At 36.2% G+C, this 13777-nt stretch overlaps 1 protein-coding gene across 2 annotated transcripts in view; it reads right to left on the reverse strand.

Annotated features, from left to right (window-relative positions):
* Positions 1-13777, reverse strand: part of Ptprb (protein tyrosine phosphatase receptor type B) — a 100683-nt gene that overhangs the window by 59563 nt on the left and 27343 nt on the right. For both annotated transcript variants that reach the window (XM_090328248.1, XM_090328249.1), the window contains 3 exons: positions 4170-4436; positions 2783-3040; positions 343-606 (listed from right to left, as the gene is read on the reverse strand). In XM_090328248.1, the coding sequence (XP_090184374.1) occupies positions 343-606; positions 2783-3040; positions 4170-4436 (789 nt within the window). The remainder of the gene's footprint in view (positions 1-342; positions 607-2782; positions 3041-4169; positions 4437-13777) is intronic.

The raw sequence follows: 13777 nt of genomic DNA on the forward strand, positions 1-13777 counted from the left end.
GCTGATAAAATAACGCACGGAACATACTGTTAAGTGCTAACCGATCCTTAAGTAGGAATGTATTAAAAATGCTTTACTTAGTGATATCAGTGTTAATGCCTTTATGCTACTTCAGTGATGTGACATGAAAAGAACTTGGGATGGAGACAATGTGAATATTATTCAAAAATAAAATACATTTGTTTAAATAACTTGAATCATTAAAATTAACCTTCTGTCAGTCCTATAGATCCCATTTCACAGGTAGGAAGTACATTTTTTTCCCTCGTATTTTGCCCTGTTTCTACATGGATCAGAGAATGACTTGGGTACCCAGTGAATATTCTGGAGCCTAAGACTTACCTGTTCTGCCCACAGCTATCTTCTGAGCAGACAGCTCACCGGAAATAGAGTTGATGGTGACTTGATACAGTCTTCCAGGGGCTAAGTCTTTAAAGTTAGTTTCTGTAACCTGAGAAGCTAATACTCTGGAGTCCTGGAGGGACCCTTGGTAAAACAGGGAAATGTTATAGGCGTCCACATCTCCAAGAGGCTTTTGCCACTTGACTTTCAGAGAGGTCAAGCTGCCATCATTTGTCACCTTCAGATTTGAAACTTCCATGGGAGCTGATGAGTAAAACAATGGAAAAGAGATTTTACTTAGGATATCTTACTTGTCTTGTGTCCAAATTCTGAACTATGTTTTAATTTCGGTAGGAGACACTCCATTAACAAAAGAAAGCAACTACTTTGAGAGGTAAAATTATACTGTATCAACAAGGAAGGCTGTCTGCTTCATGACAGGAGCAAAATCCTGGCAGTCTAGAGTATGGACTCTGGTTGGCACTTGCCTAGCTCTCTACAGGGCTCTGGGTTCTTATCTGCTTTTTCTCTGTACCTAATGTTTCTTAATATAAATTAAGCTTGATGAAGAGACCTAAAGTGATCCTTTCCAATTCTGAAATTGTTTAGATAGAAGGCGTGAAGAGGTGGCTATCATCTGTTTTCTGAAATATACATATATTATATATAGTATATACAATACATATCATATTGTATACATAGTATATATAATATGTATTAAGATATCATATATAACATATACTAAATATAGTACATACTATATACTATACTACATATAGTATATATTATAATCCTTTTATATAATATAAAATATATATCTCTATATAAGATATATACTATATAGTATATATAGTATATAATATATACTATATACCATAGTATATATTATAGCTTATAACATATACTACATATTGTATAGAGTGTATATTATATATACTATATATGACAGTATATATACTATAGCATATAACATATACGATATATAGACTGTATATTATATACTATATACTACAATATATATACTGTATACTATATACAATATACTATATGCAGTATATTATAGTAGTAGTATATATACTAAAGTATACAGTAGTAGTATATATACTACAGTGTGTATATATATACTATATACTATATTATATAATAATACTATACACATAATACTGATTGATCAATTGATTGGTGTTTAATTCTAAAATTACTTTTTATAGAAGTCATAATTAAAGAGCTATGCCATGAATTCATTCAAGGAAAAGGATGACAAAAGATATACACTTCGAAGAATGTATTTCTCCCTTTTACACATGCTGTCATTATGAGCCTCACTAATGACATTATACACATTAATATAGTCTTATTAAAAGGATAGGAAGGACATAATGATTTTGCATAGAACTAGAAGTATAACGTATTTTAATTTATTTTTAAGACAGAATCTCATTGTACAGCCCAGGCACCTCCTATGGTTCTCAGCAGGCTCTTACATTTCCAGAAACTCTTCTAATTAGAAGGATTTCTAAGTACCACTGCATATGTACAAAATAACAAAGAGAAGGAACTTATTTATACATTAAATTCACAAGGAGCATTCAAATCTATTAGAACGTAAGCTTTAAGAGGATAAAGACTTCATCTATTTGGATTATTGTGGCAGCTACAGTATTTTGCATGTAGCTCACATTCAATAAAGACTGGTTGAGTGGATGAATGGATACATGCAGAAGATTTTTTACTGCTCATCACAGATTAACAGTTTAGGCTGGCTGTGAGACTAACTACCATGACATTGCATGTACCAAGACACATTTGCTTGGCTAGAAGGTCTTGGAAATGATTATTACATGGGAGTACATCTACATATGCCACTGAACAATGGAGAAAACAGATTCTGGTTCCATATTGGTGATGTAACACAGACAGACGGAGCCCATGTATGAGATGGAAGCCAGAATCCTTACTAAGAAAAGACTGAATTAACAGAATAGGCTAGAACATATCAACAAATAACTCTACTTTGAAATATTGCAAAACTGAGCCTGCTCACTTTGGACAATTAACATACTCCAAGCACATGCTGTTCAACTTTACACAGGCAGAAAAAGTTCTACATTAAAAATGTTTTTGCATACCTTTCATGAGTTTCAGGTTGTACTTCATTATCATTATTCAAATACTAATTTGATTTGACTTGATATGAGCTTTCTTTTTTTCATATATTTTTATTGTAATTAATAGAAGGGTTACATTATAGTCAACAGATAGAAGGTACATTTACTTCACAAATATTGATACCCTTTCTCATGTCCTGTTTCCTATTTCCTCCTCCTCCCCCCTCACAACTTGATTTCCCCCCTTCCCTCTCCTATTTCAAACAACCAATTAAGCATATATAAAATATTTGATATGAGCTTTCTTGTTTAGCAACAGAGAAGGAACATACCTGTCCTGACCACTTTCCACTTGTAGTTTTGTCGTCCTGCAGCCATGGTTAGAATGGTGAGATTGTAGAGATGGCCAGGTGTAAGCCCACGAAAAACATAAGAAGTATCATGCTTGTCCACGACAGTGTCATGAACCAGGGTTCCTTTGTCTATTAGCATCAGCTTGTATTGTTCCACATTCCCAGGACCAGGTGACCAGGAAACCAGGAGAGAATTAGCTTTTATGGAAATACCAATATCATTCACTGGAGACGGCACTAGTGGGATAAATATATGTTCAAAATGTCACAAATAATTTCCTTAGAGAAGACATAGATACATTCAACTCAAGTAGAACTCACAGATCTCTTTGTGCTTCTCTATATATCTCTTATAAGAAGAATGATAAATAGTAGCCTCCTTGAAACATAACGAGAACCTTCATTCATGCTCTTTTCTACAGGGTAAAGGCATTCCCCAATTAGTAACTCTTAAGTTAGTTTTTGTCGGTACCATATTACATGGCTTAACAGTAGATGTAAGAGAAAGAAAAGGACTATAGGAGTTATAAAATGGAAAGGGAGGCAGATAAATCAAGAGAGAAATGAATGACAGGAAAGCCATGCATTTTCTGAAAGGACATGATATGATAATGGGCAGAAAGTATGACTAATTCTTTCACATCAAAGAAGCAAGGACTTTTTTTTTAATCAGTTCTGGGGCTTGAACTTAGGACTTGGGAATTGTCTCTGAGTCTTTGGCTCAAAGCTAGCACTCTACCACTTTAAGTCACAGCTTCACTTCTCATTTTTGAGTGGCTAATTGGAGATAATATCTCACAGGGGCTTTTCTGCCTGGGCTGGCTTTGAACCATAATCCTTAGATATCAGCCTCCTGAGTAGCTAGAATTACAGGTGTGAAGCACTTAAACAAAGACTTATTTTAAAAATTGGAATATTTAGAAAATATCACAATCTGATGCTATGAGAAGAAAATATACAAAAGAGAGAGCCACTTAAAAAACTCCTAAGTTTTATGGCATGAGCTTGAAATACAAAGCAGGAAACCTTGTTGCCTAGATTTTCAATTAGTAGATACTTAAGGAAGCGTCTCTTTCAAACCGGAGAAAACTCAGTGTCAAGTAACTCTTATGACCTGTCCAAAATCACCTAGCAAATTAGCAGCGAACTCACACACGCTGAGTTCAGTCCTCCCCTACTTCTGTATGGCATGAGGTATGTCATTCATTGAACGACACAGAATTTCCAATTTGCCATAGAGAGCTGGGAATCTTGCTTAGTGGTAGAGTACCTTCTTTGTGTGAGCAAGGTCATGTGCTGGATCCTCAACATCTCAAAAATAAAAACTTAATCACAGACCCCTGACTATAGTTAGTGCAGGTCTCACCTGTTGATCCATTGGTATACATGGTAGAGGAATGCTTATCTCCAGAAACAGCTGTGATGGCCATATTGTAATTGTTACCAGCAGTGAGATTTAGAAAGGTGTATTCATTCCATTCTTGAATCTGTACTTCATGTATCTTTTGGTTATTATCATCAAATAATTGCACTTCATACCAAGTAACTTTTCCAGCAGGAGTCCACTGGACCTGCAGGCTGGTTGAAGTGCTCTTCTCTCTATTGACTTCAAACCTGGCAGGAGGTAAAGGGTCTGCAAGGAAAATACCAACAAAAAGGAACATAATTTGGAGTATTTTTTTTTCAAACTACTGCAATCAAGGTTCATTTCCCACACAACTTGAAGGAAAGAGACTGACACATTGCTCATTTCCAAACCTATTATTTTTTTTAAAAAAACACCCTACATATCTATTAGCCAACTATGTGATTTCTTTTTTCTAATAAAACTTTTTTTTGTTGTCAAGGTAGCTTTGACCTTGAAAATTCAAGCAAGGTTCTGTTTTCTTTGGCTTGTAAACTTAGCACATTATTCAAACATTGATAAACATCCAGGCTATGCCTGGATGAATACTGAAAGTCTGAATAGAAAATATAGACATTAAGAACGAATTTGAGGGACTGGGAATGTGGCTTAGTGGTAGAGTGCTTGCCTAGCATGCATGAAGCCCTGCATTCGATTCGTTGGTATCGAATACATACACAGAAAAAGCCAGAAGTGGTGCTGTGGCTTAAGTGGTAGAGGGCTAGCCTTGAGAAAGCCCAAGGACAGTGTGTCTAGGCCCTGAGTTCAAGTGTAAGGACTGGCAAAAAGGTGAAATTTGTGCAGAATATTGTCCCCTAGATTGTGCATTACTGCTTCTATCTTTAAGTGTATTTTAGCTATTAGAAAAACACAAAAGACTAAATGCAACCCAAAAGTAAGTGTGTTTGCTTGCCAAAATGAACTCTTGCGATAGCCTGAATTCCCTACAACCTTAGATTTTTTTTTTTTGCCAGTCCTGGGCTTGAGCTCAGGGCCTGAGCACTGTCCTTGGACTTTCTCAAGGCTAGAGCTCTACCACTTGAGCCTCAGCACCACTTCTGGCTTTTTTTTTTCTATGTATGTGGTACCGAGGAATTGAACCCGGGTCTTCACGCATGCTAGGCAAGCACTTTAACCACTAGGCCAAACTCCCGGTCCACAACCTTAGATTTTAAAAAAATTCTTAGTTCTGGGCCATGTTGAATTTGCCAGAGTCCCCAGAGCAGGTGGGAATGGAAATATTTCACACCCAGCTCTTCATTTCAATTCACAAAGCTGCAGGTCAGCTTGAGGAGTTCTGATTTTGCCTGTGTTAAATCTTTACCACTGGATTTGAAGCAAGATGAAGAGCTTATATGTGTGTTAGGGTCAATGTCAAGAGCACTTGTTAAAGAGCCATTCTTTCAGTGAGGAGTGAAATCTGTGAAATGAGGCTGTGTATATCTTGAATGTTAATGAGAGACATTTACATATGAGAAGTTCTCAGCATTCTTACATGGTTCTTGATTGGGAAAGTATGATCAAGACATTAGATGGGAAGAGGTATAGATGATAGCAAGTATTCTAGAAATACTACTTATAACAGTACCTGGTATGTTATATGCACTCAGTGTCAGCATTTTTCCTATGCTAATCAGGTAAAGATATTTTAACAGAAGCAATGGAATTTTGGTAGATGACATGGACTCTGGAATTAGAGCTAAATTTCAAATCCAGACTCCATCATTTACCAAGAGGTGGTTGAGAGTTAACAGATAGAGGAGACTGGTAAGTATTTGACACAGTAATATAAATTTACTTTTTGTCTACTTTGTGCATAAATAGTTTTCCTCTGAATCACTGGCAAAATGAAAGGGAGGGAGAAGCAGAATCAAAAAGTAATGAAACCAAGTCAAACTGATAATAGCCTTCATCAACTCATTCAAAAAAGACTCCTGACAACATCTCAACACTCCAGTTCTTAAAAAACAACAACAACAACAAAACAAAAAACCCCAGCCTGAGGCCAGGAGTTTTGCCTAATGGTAGAATGCTTGCCTAGCGTGCCTGGGTTCAATTTCTTGGTACCACATACATAGAAAAAAAAGCCAGAAGTGGTGCTGTGGCTCAAGTGGGAGAGTGCTAGCTTTGGGAAAGCCCAAGGACAGTGCTCAGGCCCTGAGTTCTAGCCCTGGGCCTGGCAAAAAAAAAATCCTAACCTTAATTTTTTCTTTATCAGAATCATATCTATTTTTTCCTAAAGCAGGGGGAAATTTATGAGGGAAATACATTTCCTATCCTGTATAACAGCCTAACATTAAGGGTGACATTACAAAAATGGGAGAGGATCATTCCCTTCAGGGAAAGGGGAGGATCAAGACAGGAGTAAGACCTTTCACTACCATGCGATGCTAATGACCAACAACTGTCAAGAATAACACAGCCTAACCCAGCTGAGATGAGGTTTTGTTTTTTTTTTTTTACAGAGGTAGCATTTTTAAAGACAAGGGTGAGAGGGACAGTTGTTTCCAGTCATAGTTCCAAAGGGATCAATTCTACCATCTGTGTATCAACCCCAATGAGAGAAAAGTTAAAGAAAATGATGTTATGAATAGTATACTCTAAACCTATATAACCTACAAAATATGAGCTAGAGAAAATGAGTTTTACAGTTGCGTGTCTGGAGAGTGAAATTCAGAAATGCAGACTTTATCTAATCTCTCTGAGCCAGAAAACAAAACAGTCAATCCTTTGTACATCCGCTAGAACAAAGGAACAATGAGACTGGAAGTGCCTGGCCTAGGAGAACCAGCCCTGGAAACAAACACTTAAAACCCCATTTATACTGTGATAAAGCCCTGGGCTGGCGCTGCTCCATCATTGCTGTTCATGAGCTTTCAGGCTTCGTTTTAAAATCTAAGTACAGTGAAATTTAGTTTCCTTTAAAAGTTTTCATTGTTTATGAAGTGTGGAAATTGTGTGTGTGTATGTGTGTATATATGTGTGTGTTATTCCACACACACATATGTATGGGTGTGCCTGTGATAGAGGCAGAAATCATTAAAAAAATTTTTTTTCATGTTTTGGTTTTCATCCTGGAGCTTGAAGTCAGAGCCCAAGAGTGAGTCCTTTGTTTTTTCACTGTAGGCTCGTACTCTTCCACTTAATCTACTTCTGGGTGTTTGCTGGTTAATTGAGGAAAAGAGGCTCATAGAGTTTTCTTCCTCAGCCTCCTGATTGGCCAGGATTACAGGCATGAGCCACTGGCACTGCGCTCAGAGACTGATGTTGAATGCCACTTGACAATTCATTTATGTACCTGTAATTTTCTACTTAGAAAAACTCTTCTAATTTATGAAATTCATACCAACATTTAGTCAGTGGTATCATGTACATATATATGTGTTTATAGCTTCTTTGGTTTCCTCACTTACCACTCTTACCTACACATGGTAGCCAATAAAATATAAAATCTAAGGATTGTCAAAAATCACAAATCGATGTTTACTCTTGATCTACATATCAAGGTGTATCACTAACAATACATTTCCAAATTCATTGCATTTCTGGGTTCCAGACTTGAATATAGAATGCCTAATGCCAGGTTCTACAGTACTTACTGGAAATACCTACGTGAAACTACCAGATTGAAGAAGCCCCAGAATTTTATAGGCAGGCTTAGTATCACAAATGATATTTTCCCAAAGGAAAAGGTAAAGCTTAGGGAAAATTCCTAAGCCAAATGATATTCATTCCTTTTAAAAATACATCCTAGATATAATGGTCAATGAGCATATTCTATGAAATTAAGAAAATTAAAGGGAGGAGTTGGGTTTGGAGGAATGGAAAGAATGATAAAAGGAATGACATTGATCAAGATGCGTAACACTTATAAACTAATTTATGGAATGGTAACTTCTCTATACAACTCCACAAAATGTAATTAAAATATGACTTAGAGAAAATCATTATTTTTTCATGCAAGTACTATTTACTTTTTCCTACCAGATGTGGTCATCAAAATATTGGTATTAATTGATATGGGAATTTCTAGACTGTTTCAAATTTGAAATACTTGAATTTATTTTAAATTTGTAAGAATAGAAGTCAATCTTTGGCTTGGTACCAGAAGATTTTGCTAAAGGCATTATAGATTCCAAAATGTATCTGTGAGGGATATCATACTTTTCTGTGTGCTTCCATAGCTCAGGGAGAGTGGTGATTCACTTGTGTTGGGTAGGTACCAGACAGTACAACCCGTCTTCTGATACATGGTGGCAAATTGTGGGTTCTTCCTCCTACACTTCAACTCTGCTGACATGAAAATGTCATGAACTGCAGAATCACAATAACAAAAAATCCAAAGAGCTGCCTATGTAAAGGAAACATACACACGTGTATTTTGTGCTCTACCACTTGAGCCATGTCCAACTCCTTACTAATTGTTTTGGAGATGGAATCTAATGGACTTTTCTGCCTGATTTGGCCAAGAAACTGTCATCCTATGGTTCTCAGTCTCCTGAGTAGGTAGGGTTACAGATGTGACCCACGAACACCCAGTTTAGAATGTCAGTGTAATAGATGGGGTATTGTAGCATAGTTAAAATGAATAACAATACAAACGACTGCTTAACATAATTCTATGGTCATGAAAGTTCCCTTGAATATTTAAACTAGTTTCCTTGTCTCTATCTATGTATCTATGTATCTATCTATGTATCTATGTATGTATGTATGTATCTATCTATCTATCTATCTATCTATCTATCTATCTATCTATCTTCCTGCCTAGTTTTACTGCTCTTTCTTGTGGTCCTGTCAACTTGTTCTAGATCATGTCAAGAGTCTCCTGGGTGTCTTCCTCACTCTATGTATTTCCTATGCTATTGTCAAACCTCTGTACAAATCATCTCTGTCATCTTCATCCTTACTGAAGCACCAAGAACCTTGCATTTTAAGAGAAAGTTGAAGTTTCTTCAGAGGCACCTAAAGTCTTCTCAAATTGGACATTAGCTTTCTTTCCAACTTTATCCTTCATGGCTGTGTCCCTTAGCCCAAGAGATCCTTATAGTATGTACAGCCTCCAGTTTATTAAATACAGTTCTAGGGAAGTAATTTCCCTTCTTACATTTCTGATGAAGTTTTTATTGCTGCTTAAGTTTGCATGTTTACTTTAAAATGATGTGATGTATTATGGTATACATCAAGCTGTTAAGCATTAGATTCAGCATGTTTATACACTCATTACAAAATTCAGCTGCTAGGGAGCTTGTAAAACTGTTGATCATTTTGCAAAAGGAAACTAAAGCAGTTTGACCATCATTTTCGTCCTTACAAACAGCAGTGCAGACTGCCACATGCTAATTTGCAGGCTGTTGCATTAAGCCCTGTGTAAGTAAATTACTGGTAGGGATGGTTGCTCAGGGTTCCACAAGACTCAGGGTTGGATATATATGACAAGGATGGGTTCAAAGACCAGGGATGTCCAACTCACACCTGCATTCAATACTGTCTGTTACCACATGGAAGTGTTAGGTAGGTCACTTCTCTGAGAATCTCAGCTCCTCTTCTGTATAGTGGGAAGAATGATCCCTACTTGGCAGGGCTGTTAAGTAGGAGGGGGTAATGGAGAGGAAGTGTTGAACTTAGTCTTGTCACATGGTGAGTGCTCAGGAAAGGGTAAGTGATACATGTGTTGGTGCCGATCTTCCGGTTAATACAGGACAAATGTCCCTAATCCAAAATGCCTGGGAATTAGAAGGAGTGGCTCAAGTGGAAGAGTGCCAACCTTGAGTGAAAGCGCCAAGCAAGGGTTCTTGAGGCCCTGAGTTCAGCCCCAGGACTGGGGCACAAAAATATTTGGAACTAAAAATTGATTTGCAAATAATTCTTATTACTAGTTTAAAAATACTCTTTCTTTTCTGCATAAGAATGGGGAAATTATTACAGTTGGACTCAGTAAATCAAGGACCAAGTTCTGGCTCTATTATCTATCAGCTATGCAGATTTGTGATAATAATTAAGTCTTTTGAAGACAAAACATATCCAATGTAAAAGTAGTAATAGACAATTTACTACACTCTTAGAAATGTGACACTTGTAGAATGTGACAAAATTATGCCAGGTTTTATGAATGACATAACTAAAATCTCCTAATAACCTTATGAAGGAGGCCTGTTTCTCTCTCCCTCCCTCCCTCCCTCCCTCCCTTCCTCCCTCCCTTCCTTCCTTCCCCTTTTTTTTGTTGGTTGTGGGGTTTGAGCTCAGGGGCTAGACACTGTCTGTGAGCTTTTGAGCTTTTTTTACTCAAAGTGCTCTACCATTTTGAGCCACAGCACCATATCCTGGGCATAAATTATTCCTTATTATCCAATCCAATTTAGATCAAGAAAAAGCCCTTAGGATAAGAAGAAGAATAAATGATTTGCCTCAGAGTCACATGGACAAAATAATAATATATGGTCTATACAATACATACGTTATACTTTTATGTACTAAATAGAGAAGGTAAGATGTTTTATATGCTATAAAAGCACAAAAATATTAGAGAATTTATCTGTTCCTAGAAAAGGCAGTGAGTATTCCCAAGAATTATAGATTTAACCATTCCTAAAAAGGCATGGCCCCTAAATCGTAATGCTATTTAAGAATAGAATAATTATGTCACTAGTTTGTGTAGATTTACTTTGTACTTAAAATGTAGATTTCTCCAGCTCCATCCCTTCTAAGTTCTCATTCATGTGGCATAGAAACCACAATGTCTTTTTTAACAAGTTCTACAAGAAAGTTTGATGCAACTAAAAGATAGTTTTCATGAATAATGGCTCTGTTTAAGGCTAAATTTTATGTACTGAATTGTGTTTCTTATAATCTATATGTACTTCAGTACTTTATAGTATTTTGGAATTATATTTGGAGACAAGGTCATTAAAGAGGTGACTAAGTAAAAATGAGTGGGCTCTAATCCAATTTGACACCTTGACCTTAGATTTGTAGCCTTCAGGACTGTGAGTACAGAAATTTCTGTTTTGAAGCCACCCAACTTATGGCATTTTGTTATGGCAGCTTTAGCCAACCAATGTAATAAATGGAATTTTGAAATAGAAATAATAGTTCATGTGATTATTTGACAATATTTCTAGTTTTTCATTATAGATAAGAAAATTACCTATATGAAGTAATTTGAGGGATTCTTTTGGGGGGCTTTTTCTGGGATGATTAATAAAATACACTAAGAAGGTGATAAACATGACTGAAATAGCCCTTTCTAAAAGTGAAGTTCTTTACCTCTACACTAACTGGTTCCCTGGGTGTACCCATAATACAAGCCCCTAGATAATATTTTTAGTCTACATATCTTCTTTAACTAAAACGTACATTTTGTTAATTCACTTGTGCGCTCTCTCTCTCTCTGTCTCTGTCTCTCTCTCTCTCTCTCTCTCTCTCTCTCTCTCTCTCTCTCTCTCTCTCTCTCTCTCTCTCTCTCTCTCTCTCTCTCTCTCGCACACACACGAAGAGTTTCTGTGTCAACAAATCTACCCACCTATCCATTCATGATTCTGTCTGTCTAATATTTTTGTGTGCCAGTACTCGATCTTAAACTCTTGTGTTCTCTTGTGCTCTCGCTTGGCTTTTCTGCTCAAGGTTGGTGCTTTACTACTTGAGCCATACTCCCACTTCTTATCCATCCATTTAATCGGTATTTATTGAACAGTAACCATATGCTAAATTAAAAACCTATATTTTATTCTAGACAAAAAAAATCTTCCCGTAGCTTTAAGGAAAAACTTTGAGAAAGGGACAATTTCAAATGTCCTCAGCATACATTCAGGAAAGAAGATAAATGAAATGATTCCAGCTAATTGAAATGTCACAACCTTCCTCTAACCAGTTTTTCTAAATATCTAACAGCTCAAGAAAGGGAATAACTTCAGATTTTTATGTGAGCTTATCATTTTTAATGCTAGTGAAATGGTTCAGATTATTTCACAAAATTATGAAGCAGAACATAATTATTACTTAGACACCTACACATTCAGAGACTATCAGTTTGCAGCGTCTGTACATATCAATGTTTGATATGTACATTGTGTTGTTTCTCAAGGTCACAAACGAACACTTGTCTTTCTCACATATTCTTATAAATAAATGTGAGAATTGTCAAGCCATCATTATGCCAGCACATCATGCATGAAATGGGGCAGAATTTTCATCCAAGAAAGACTTGGAGAGCTCTGTGGTCTTTGTCATCTTGACCTTTCCTCACATCCGCTTAAGAGTCTGAGGCTAGAGACGACCTTGTGCCCAGCATCACTGTAACCTTCAGCTGTTACCCGGCACTGTTCCCTTTGCTGCCCTTCATGATGAATGTTCGTTGAACTGAATTTGGACCCACATTTTTCAACCCTGATTTAAAATTCTGGACTAGGATGTTGCTAGAATAGCAATCATTTAATTATTTTAATTATTTTGTCTAACATACTAGATTCATGCTTTAATAAGAGCAAAGTCTGATTTATAGGACTCATCTCTCGCTTAACAATCAGTCTTTAGAACTATTTGTACCTATTTATAATTAAATCAACAATTACCCTTTGTCTATAAAATCCCAAAAGCACTACTGACAAATAAATAAAAAGAAACTAACTTAAAAAAATCCCTTTCTACATACAAACAAAAGCCATATATTGAGTGATTGCTGTCCTTAATGTACTATGTTATCTCTCATCTCTTTTGCTGTCCCTTGGTTATCTCATATTGTTACAGTATTTCACCTTATCTGATATATTGGATATATGCGTATTTGAAATCAGATAGGGAAGGGGGGAAAACAAGATGAGTGGTAGGGGGTGGGGAGAGGGAAATGGGGACCAAGACATGAGAAAGGGTATCAATGTATGTAAAGTAATGCACCTTCTATCTGGTGAATATAATGTAACCCTTCTATTAATCACACTAAAAACATATGGAAGCAATCTCTTTCTGAAACAATTTTTACAATTGTATTAAAATTAAGCTTTAGTTTAAAAGTGTAAGGACACACCATTGTACAAATAAATATGGACCAATTATTGTTATCCAAAGACCCACTGCAATTTTCATCCTTCACCTTTCCTCAAGCTCATGAAATGTATAGTGACAAGTACTTGTAGAAAGTACTTCCTTAAGGAAAAGGACAATATCTCTGAATGCTAACTCATCGTAGGTGGCAAAGTTACTCATTATGCAGCATAATCAATATTAAGTATTTCACAGTGCTTTCAGCATGCTTCTAGATTTGAAACATCTACCTGAATAATAACAGAGGCAATTCTATAACCAGTAACACCCCTAGTGAGTTATTTTCCATGATCCCTTTTTTCCAAAATGTAAAGTTCCTGGGATAAACTCCTATCTTCTGATGTCTTCTCCAATAGCCTTCTGAAAATTATTTTTTTTCCAACAATGAATAGAGTTTTTTCTTTTTGAGTTTACAAAACTGAATTAAAAACCTTAAAAACTGGAGAACATTGAGATCTTTCACGAATTAATTCTTCAATAGTTCTATCTCTTTCCCCCAAAATAACAGCAATTAAAATGGAGAAAATTTA

The sequence above is a fragment of the Megascapheus bottae genome, chromosome 2, assembly GCF_031878675.1.
Source record: "Megascapheus bottae isolate mThoBot1 chromosome 2, mThoBot2.hap1, whole genome shotgun sequence".
In the NCBI taxonomy this organism is placed as follows: Eukaryota; Metazoa; Chordata; class Mammalia; order Rodentia; family Geomyidae; genus Megascapheus; species Megascapheus bottae.